At 46.0% G+C, this 10109-nt stretch overlaps 1 protein-coding gene across 1 annotated transcript; it reads right to left on the bottom strand.

The window, feature by feature from the left end:
• Positions 1-298: 298 nt before the first annotated feature.
• LOC107044062 lies at positions 299-1114 on the bottom strand. Its single transcript, XM_015265808.1, has 2 exons — positions 753-1114; positions 299-695 (listed from the first exon to the last, which is right to left on the bottom strand). Exons 1-2 carry the CDS (start codon positions 1112-1114, stop codon positions 299-301), a joined length of 759 nt encoding a protein of 252 aa, XP_015121294.1.
• Between the last annotated feature and the right edge of the window lie 8995 nt (positions 1115-10109).

Below are 10109 nucleotides of genomic sequence, written 5' to 3'. Positions count from 1 at the left end.
TTCACATGCTGGTGAAAAGTGTTGAATTTCATTAAATTTACAGTAAAATTTGGAATTTCACGACTTTTTCCTCTCAATCGGAAGTAAATGTCTCTCGCCTGAAAATTAGTACTATACTGTTCATGACTGAGAATGTTGATAATCTTGGTGCTGACTCCCAGTTGATAGAGTTTCTGCCACAGGAGAGGATGGCTTACCGAGTCAAATGCGCGTTTCAGGTCAACAAAAAGACCGAAAACTTTGCGGCCACCGAGTCTCAGCTGAAGTTGGATGGTCGCCATCGCTACAAAGATGTTATCTAGCGTAGAGCATCTTTGCGGAATCCAGCTTGAGCTTCCGGGAAGATGTTCGTCTCCTCCGCCCATTTGTCGAGCCTGGAGCAGAGGATCTTGGTGAAGATTTTTGCGACGACGTTGACCAGCGCGATCCCTCTGTATTTCTCTGGCTTGGTCTTGTCACTCTTCTTGAAGATCATGGTCAGGATAATTTCATGCCAAGAATCTGGAACCACGCCCTCGGAAAGGATCTTGTGGAAGAGGTTGAGGAGATACAGTATACCGGCAGGCGGGAGGGCTTTGTAAAATTCTGCAGGGATGCTGTCAGAGCCCGCAGCCTTTCCGCACTTCGCAGCTACCAGGACCGACTCAATCTCACCCAGTGAAATTGGACCATCAAGACGCTGTTCAGCAGAGCCACTGTAATCACCCAAGTGAACAACCCTCGAAGGATAGACGACAGCGTAGAAGGATTACCAGACCTCTACATCGAGCTCTGGGCATGGAGATCGAACTGTACAGGACCGGAATGCTCTCCAGAAGTCGGACTGTGCTTTAGTATTGGCGATCCTCTCTCTGATGTCGTTGAAATACGCCTGCCTCTTGTCGTCAATGAGGTCAAAGTATGTTTTCTTGACACTGCGGTAGGAGTCAACAGCTGGAGGTAAAAACTGGGCATTCCGGCAGGTACGAAGTGAGGATTCTGCTAATTTCTTCGCACCTAAGCATTCCTGATCGAACCACGGTTGTTTTGGATGGAAGGTGGAAGTGTTTCTCGGAGAAATGAGCATACCTGATGCTTTTGCAGCTTCATAAATCGTCTTGTGGAGGGTTTCCATCCGGCGGTTAATATCGGCCTCGGGGTTGAGCAGTAGGGAGGGGGAGTTGGACAGGTGGAAGAAAAAAAAAAAATTCTAAGAGAATTAGAATTTAGAGAGAAAAAATTTCCGCTTCACCCAGCCGGGAATCGAACCCGGGTCTCCCAGATACGCGCCGGGCACTCTTACCGACTAAGCTACCGGGAACCACAGAAATTCACTCTCAAATTCACCTCAAACACCGCCTAACCTCCTTTAGGCATTAAAGAATTCTAAGAGAATTAGAATTTAGAGAGAAAAAATTTCCGCTTCACCCAGCCGGGAATCGAACCCGGGTCTCCCAGATACGCGCCGGGCACTCTTACCGACTAAGCTACCGGGAACCACAGAAATTCACTCTCAAATTCACCTCAAACACCGCCTAACCTCCTTTAGGCATTAAAGAATTCTAAGAGGTAATCGTCTATTCGGTTTCGGTTCCAAAGAAGCCGAGGTCTATTTAGGGGTTTCTGGGGGTTTGGAGGGGGAGTGGAGGGGCCAAGAAGGTCTATGGAGGTAGAGAAATGGTCCGAGGGAAGGACTGAGTGGTCTAAGGAGAAGTCATGGATTAGGTGGATGTTGCAGAGGTCTGAGAATACGAAGTCTATGGTGCTTCTCCCCCTGGGGCCAACGTAGGTGATCTGAGCTGGAGTATCTCCAGGGGTCCTGCCAATCAGGACAATAAGGCCGTTATCCTGCATGAAAAGACTGATGGCAGAACCACGGGCATTTTCTGCTTCGGAAGTGAGAGTGTTGTAGTCCCGAGCGGGTAGGGTTCGGGTATTTTGCAGGAAGTAGCACTCGCGAACCAATACTAAATAATACTCTTTATTTCAACCTTAATTTGGTGAAGTACAATTGAATGTGTTCAGTCTGATACTGAGGGTATCAGGTGAACAGTGATAAAGACTGTCGTCAAGTTACTGGCCACGAGATAATGGTCTCTCGAGTATTTATTTTATCGAGAGGCCATGACGTCTTGGCCTTCACCTCATATCTGCATGGTGTCATGATAACACCATGCGAATGAGCCCAGTGGAAATGCTGATGCATGTTCCACTGGCTTACTTTTTCATTTCGAATATACGTGTCTTACAATGCACGTATATTCTCAATGAATTTATAATTTCTTAATTCTATGTTTTGATTCTGAAATATGTGCTAATTGCGTTCGCCCATATTTCAGAATGATTGGGAAATTATGCTCCACTTTTCGGGGCATAATAAGAGACCTTTCGGATAATAACACGGAGCCCTCGAGCAGCTCGTCAGGATAGCATCCGTCGAGACCAATCCAAGTATTGAAGTCTCCACCGAGAATGAGCGGCTCACCCGTCCTGGTGAACTCGACCTCCTCCAAGACCTGCTGTAGTGCTGCAAGGACCATTCCCAAATCAGTCAGTTCATGGGCTGGCTTGATATAAATTAGTCCAACATAGAGGTTCCTTGAGAGATCTGGAGGGAGAATGTTGGGGAATTTGGCGAAGATCCAATACTAGCAGGTGGACAGTACCTCAGGATAGAGACTGTTGTGGAAACCAATAGCTAGACCACCACTTGCATGATCGGGAGCACTTGGATCCTCTTTGGTGCCATCCACAGAGATGAAGTTGAACTCATGAAAAAGACCTGAACAGGAGGGCAAGGGATTAAGCAGCCAAGTCTCCGGTAATCCGAGGATATCGGGAAGGGAGTGGGGGAAGTATTGGTAGAGGTTTTTGATGCCATGAATGTTCTGTAGTAGTACAGTAGTACTAGTACTACTCTACTAGTAGTAGTAGACTACTACTACTACTACTAGTAGTTCCAGAAGGTCAATCTCAGCGAAATTAGTTTTTTGAGGCACGAGGGAGCGAAGGATTTGCGTTAGTGGTGGAGAGGGGAGGGTGGGATTTGCGAGGGCGAGGCTTGACGAGTTCAACAGTCCCCGAGGAAGCGTTCCAGCAATACTGTTGGTCTCCAACAAAAGCAGTCTGGTGGGAAATTTTTACCACTCGGCCATCATTTCTCTGCTCCTTCGCAAACTGCCTCAGCTTGTAGTCAGCCAGCTGCTCGGCGGAGGTCAGATCGTTCTGGAAATAGATGTTGGGCAGAGGTGAAGCATTCTTCAGCGCAAAGAGCTTCTTCTTGGATTCAATGGTATCCAGCTTGACTCGAATCATCGCCTCCTTGAGATATTTCGTTTCCAAGATCTTGCTAGTGAAAGTTGGGTAGTTGGTGCGCAGGAAATCAGCTACATTGGTCGTCAAGTTCTGCCTGGGGAGAGTCAGTCCCCTGATGATGACGTGGCACAATTTGAGCTCCTTCTCATGGGCTTCCAGCTTGGAGAGTATGGTCTTGAGGAAGTCGGGGGCTTGTGCGCTAGGCACAATCACCTGAAGATCATCCTCGACCCATTTCAGACGTTCTTCCGTGGCTGCATTGGTGTGGGTAGAGTCTGAGTCCTTCAGGCTGGAGAATCTGGCTTGAAATTCATTCTGGGTGGATTTCAGACTCGAAACCTCCGTATCCAGGGAGTTCACCTTACCAGAAATTTCCTGGCGTCGTGCTCTCAATTCCCTGTGGTCACTCGCCGTCTCTGCTGTCAGATTGTCAATTTTGTTGACCAGCAGCATAAGAACACGGTTGGATGGAGAATCGTCCAACTGAAGGTCTTGCAGTGAGGTGGGCATCCCTGGAGGGGAGGACTGGTCAGCGATCAAAGTCTCTTCAAGACTGGTGATGTGTGATTCCGAGTCAGAGCCACTCAGGTAATCCTCTTCCCCGGTTAGTGGAGGTGTAGAGGAATTGTTTCTCTGTTTCTTCCGGTCAGTTAGCTCACTGGGAGATTCAGATTCATCAGCTACTCTACGTTTTCTGCTTGACGGAGGATCCTGCGTGAGATGGAGGGTGATTGAAGGGGTGCCGTCATTGATCTGACCTAAACGGTCTGCTTTGATTGGCGCCCCGCGCTTTTTTTGACTGAACAGTCGGTAAAGGCGAACTCGATCTGGTGGCCGATAAGACAGGGGATCTCAATACCTTGGAGGAGGGCAGGGAGATGTCGCCACCTGCACCCTTCACAATCATGCCAGCAATTCGGACCGGCCGAGACCTGACTCCATTTGGGAGGGAAAGGGGGAATGGGTAGAAAATGGACTAACCTAAAATCAACAAAGGTCAGAGAAAAAATGATCAATATAAAAAAAGAATGTTATACTCAGGTCAATCGTTGGTTTGTCCAGGGGCGACAATGCCTACGGGTCATGACGCAACCATCGCCCACAATTAAAATAAACGGAGTCAAATACAAACAAGTAAAAACTAGCAGCACGAGGCAAAGCGCAACCACACTGGACCGTGTTCCGGACCGTTCCCCCTATTAATATTATATTATTTGAAAAATTGAATAAACATATTTTAAACTTTCAATAGTGTAAGGGTCAAATCCGTGTAATATTACAAAAATGTAATATTGATGGGGATCCCTGGCTTCGTTGCAAGCAAATGAAAGTGTCACGTTTTGCAGGCTAAAAATCCCAAGTGCGCAGTACGAGGGATTTTTCTGCTAAACTTGACACGTTTGTGCGGACCAGCTGCGTCCACGTCGCGAACCCTGGGTAACGCTAACAATGAGTGCTGGCAGACTTTGATGTTTGCCCGCCCACGCTATATATGCGCTGTTAGCAAACAAAGAATTTTTTCATAAAAAACATGAGTTTTTATGATTTCCTATATTTTCAAATAATAAATTAAATAACTGCCATTAGAAGGATGGTGGAGGAGTAAGAACATCCTATGGTGATAACCCTATCACCATTAGCGTGAACATATTGGCTAGCATTACCCGGTTCCCGAATTGGACATACCCTCCAGGGATACCCAAATTTGTAATTGTAAATGTAATTAAGTATGATCAATTCAAATATTCAAATTTTTAACTATTTTATCAATCAATAATTTGAAGTAGGAAAATTGACGATTACTTGTGTAATCGAAAATCCCCTTTCAAAAAATTTGAATTATTCACTTAGTAGTAAATTTACAGTTTTATATTAACAAATTTTAAATAATTCATTATTCGTAAAAATTAGATTATTAATATTATATTATTTGAAGAATTGAATCAACAGACTATAAACCTTCAATAATGTAAGGGTCAAATCCGTGTAATATTACAGAAATTTAATATTGATGGGGATCCCTGGCTTCGTTACAAACAAATGAAAGTGTCACATTTTGCAGGCTAAAAATCCTGAGTGCGCAACACGGGGGATTTTTCTGCAAAACTTGACACTTTTGTTTGTTTGCAGGGAAGCTTGAGGGAAATATTGCGATTAATTTTGAAGTTCGAGGGGTATTCGGCGGAGAATTTTCCGGGACTGGATTTTGGCCAAGCGGAGTGCAGTATTCGGGGGCTTCTTCCAGCAAAACATCCAATTGGTTAGAAATAAATGAAGAGCTACTATGCAATTATCAGATGCAATTTCCAGAAACTAGTGTGCAATTTCCGAAAAAACTTGATAACAAAAGAGTATCGTCTACCTCGAATACTGCGCTGTGATTGGCTAAAATCCACTCCCGGAAAATTCTCAGCTATAATACCCCAAGACCTTCAAAATTATCGGATATTTCCCGAATGTTTTCTTGGATAGCCACCAGGGGGATCAGTTTTGCAGACTAAAAAAAAAACTCACTTAAAAAAAAACCTCGAACAATTTCGAACAACCTCGAATACTCCGCTGTGATTGGCTAAAATCCACTCCTGGAAAATTCTCAGCTATAATACCCCAAGACCTTTGAAATTATCGGATATTTTCCCAATGTTTTCTTGCATAGCCACGAGAGGGATCAGTTTTGCAGATTACAATCCCGAGCGCGCAGCGTGAGTAATCGTGCAATTACGTGTATTTTTTTCTTGATCAGGGGAATAGGAAATTCCTTTGTTATAGAGATGATTTGTTTACTCTTCTTTGATAAATTTGAAATTCTATCCATTGAAGAATTGCTAAAGGTGCCAGAAACCGGCACAGTGGTAGTTACTGCACTGCAAAAACTAATGACTGAATGTCAGTTACTTGTGCAGACGTTTTTCAAACACTTTCGAGAAAATTTTGTAGACGTTTTTTCAGTGAGTAAACAGTGTCTGAATCATTCGAAGTATCTCAATTTCACTTACTTCGAATGTCGAAGTGTTTGAATGTCTTAGGTAGGGGGGCGAAGGGGTTAGAGCCAAATAATAATATTAATTATTTGTGATAATTTTTTTTTTGGAACAGTGTGGCGGAGGGGCAGGGGGCGAAGGGGATAGAGTCAAATAATAATATGAATTATTTGTGATTTTTTTTTTGGAACAGCGGGGCGGAGGAGGAGGGGCGAGGGGGTTAGAGTCAAATAATAATATTAATTATTTTTGATATATTTTTTCTTTTTTATTGCAGGGGGGCAGACGGGGAGGGGGCGAGAGGGTTAGAGGCAACTAATGATATTTATTATTTTTGATGTTTTTTTTTCTTTTTTATTGCAGAGGGGCGGAGGGGGTGGGCGAGTGGGTTAGAGCCAATTAATAATATTAATTATTTTTGATAAAATTTCTTTCTTTTTTAGAGCAGAGGGGTGGAGGGGGAGGGGGCAAAGGGATTTGCGCCAAATAAAATATTAATTATTAACTTCCCGAAGGGAGCAGGTTATTGTTATTAAAAACAAAAATTTTTTTCTGTTTTGAAGCAGAGGGGCGAGGAGGGCGGGGGGCGAAGGGGTTGGAGCCAAATAAGTGAAGAACAAGTCTCAGTTATAACTTGCATTATTATTTGGCCAACCAACTGCTCCAAAAATGGAAAAATTTTTGTCAAAAATAATTCTAATAACCGACTCCGGCGGTTTTTCTCTTCTCCCCCTATTTTTTACTATTATTTAGCAAATAAACAAGTTTTCAATTTAAAAAACTGTGCATAGTATTTTGCATGCAGTGGACGGGCTACCAGGAATGATAAATTAAAACCTTTAAGTCGGTAATTACTTGGGAAATGGGAATATTTAGCGAGGAGGAGGTTAGGGTGACCAGGACGGTCGAAAACGGCGGGACACCTGTTCACTTGAGCCAAAATATTGAACACGTCCCGGAAAGACCTTTAGACAATCGGGAAGATGTCAAACCGAGCAATGAGCAGGATTGCAAATGCACCACGAGAAGCCAGATGAGAAACACCAAGGCAGTGTTGGCAGGGCCAGCTGACACTCCTTGCAAAAGGGGCAGACCTGCAGGCAAAACCAAATCCACCGGAGATAGAACAACACGACACTCAGAAGTACTTCACTAGATAGGTACCTCAACTTGGCGAAGAAGACTCCTCCCTACGGCACCAACCTGCACACGTTCAATGGCGCAGTTGAGAAGGAACCAACGGGGAATGAACAGGCCGAGCTAGAACAAACGGAAGCGAGAGAGAGCACATTGATGGAGCTACAGGATAGTTTTGGTGACCCCAAAGGGGAGAACTGTGAGTACCATACAAACGATCTCACTAGTAAAAACCCTCAGAGAGGACATCATTAAGCAAGAGGTTCCAGGAAAGGGCGCGAGCAAAGTTGACAAGGTCGAATTGAAAGCGCTGGAGGCTGTGATTGAAACACTGGTGCAGAGACTCAGGTATAATTTGTAAAGATATTTTCCCGGGTTGTTCACCCAAGAAAAATCCAAACTACTTTTTATGCCGCCTTTATCGCTCGTATGTCGGGCGCCAGCCGAACCTTTACGGGAGATTCGACGAAAACCGGCCCCTGAGGCTACCTCGTCTACCCAGGGGACTTCTCGGCTGGACAATGGGTTGCCCAGCTAACATCAGCGTGATACGGTAGAGTGGACGAGGTCCACCAGAAGTATAACCACTACCAGATGCTGGAGTAAAACTTACCATGGTTTCTTCAGCCACTCACCACTCCAGCACACCGAGAGATTTTTCCAACCTCTCGGTTTAAGCGCTCGCATGCGACTCTCTCGGAATCTCACTAGGGCCTTACCTCCTAGTCTGGATATCTCGGCGACGATATGTCATTCCGTTACCCTATCCCCACCAATCAACCTGACAAGATCACGGAGGTACCAGTCCTTTCACCTGGCCGTTGGTCCCTAGTCTACCCCGACATCGCCTTTAGAATCGCCCAGTTGGACAGCCTGTACGTCGGCCCCTTTTTCCCCTAGCACATGCTGAGTGTGTCAGCACCCTCCAGAGCTCCAGGGGTCGCGGTTTCACCCNACCTCCTAGTCTGGATATCTCGGCGACGATATGTCATTCCGTTACCCTATCCCCACCAATCAACCTGACAAGATCACGGAGGTACCAGTCCTTTCACCTGGCCGTTGGTCCCTAGTCTACCCCGACATCGCCTTTAGAATCGCCCAGTTGGACAGCCTGTACGTCGGCCCCTTTTTCCCCTAGCACATGCTGAGTGTGTCAGCACCCTCCAGAGCTCCAGGGGTCGCGGTTTCACCCATAACCGCTATGCCTTTGGTCTTTCATTGGTCTGTGGTTCTTCTCATCCAGTCGTGGCTCTTTCAGCCGCCTCTAGATGTTACTTCCTATCTCTCTTATAATAAGTTTAATAGTTCTCTTTCCTATTTACGGGGATTTCAACCCGTAACGAGAAAATCTCGTTACAAATTTCACGACTCAGCTGGAAGATCTTGGAGCACGAACTGAGGAGGCTAGCATGAGAAATGCGCTGATATTAGGTAGCGTCATTGAAAAGAACGAGTGGAAGGCCTTGCCAGCAGGAGTAATAATTGCAGGTGCCACTTGGGGCATAGGGACCTCAAACGGAACGAAAAAGCCACCAAGAGGAGATGCAACAGAGGAAGCAACAGGACTGGAAGACAAAGCCCACAATATCCACAGACAAAAAACGCTACCAGACGAAAAAAGAGGCGCGAGCGTGCAACTGAGCACTTGAGGAAGGACAAAATGAACTTCCTTCCTTAACGACACCCCAAATCAGGCATAAAAGATCCAAGCCACAGGAGCAGGTAGCTAACCGGGCCTACCAAGCGTAACACAGAGCCCCTAAGGAAGGATCGTGGGCCATCGGCAAACACGCGCAACACACTGAACGAGGACAGTAACCCACGAAACTGGCCCGACTCGCAGACGCAGTCGCAGCGAGAGCAGCGACACGGGTATACAAGAGGCAGTACCAGATCAGAACCTTTCAGGAAGAGGGGATACAGCTAAACCGGGATGGGGATGCAGACGCAGTACGAGCAGGGGCATTGGTACACAGGAGGCAATGTCGGCTCACCGCCTTGCAGGGAGAGAGGAGGCAGCCAAGCCGGGAGGTGGACGGAGACGCACCCCGCTGCGTACAAGCCCAAACCGCTTTCTCGCTTACCCGAGTAAGAGTTCGATACGGAATTGTAAGCGAGAAGACTCAGGAAAAGGCATCTGCTAGTGAGAGCTTAGGGGGACTCAGCCCCACAACCAACCCCGTCGTTTTTTAGAATACGACGTATGTGACGTAATTGAGCAAACTACTAAAATCACCCCTGAGGTCGAATCATCCTTCAGCTGAAGTCTCGCCGCAATAAGATCTCTATTATGAAAAAGAAAGGCAGCCTGAGGAGACTCGCTGAATAGGACCTGTGGCTAGATGATGATATCACTGCTAGAGAGGTAACGATATAAAAGGAACTGCAGAATGAGGTTGAGCGTCTGAGGCAACAAGACATGCATGCGAAGCTGGGGTATGTCAAACTCATCGTGGGGATGATGTCTGGACCTGAGACGAGAGGAATGGGAGGTTCAACCGCTTCCCACGTAAGCAGCCCTTTCGTGGTCGAGGAGGCAGATACTAACTTGATTAACGGAGTAACGTGAAGCATTTCAGGCATCAAAAACATTAGACGTGCCTGGAAGGTCCTCAGAGAGTGCGACGTACTGCTACTCCAGGAAACATGGGTGGAAGAGAAGGATAAAGAGCAATGGCCGAAGAAACTAGACAAAAA

The sequence above is a fragment of the Diachasma alloeum genome, unplaced genomic scaffold (assembly GCF_001412515.2).
Source record: "Diachasma alloeum isolate Michigan unplaced genomic scaffold, Dall2.0 Dall_scaffold_00671, whole genome shotgun sequence".
NCBI classification, from domain to species: domain Eukaryota; kingdom Metazoa; phylum Arthropoda; class Insecta; order Hymenoptera; family Braconidae; genus Diachasma; species Diachasma alloeum.
This window is presented reverse-complemented; position numbering and strand designations above follow the sequence as displayed.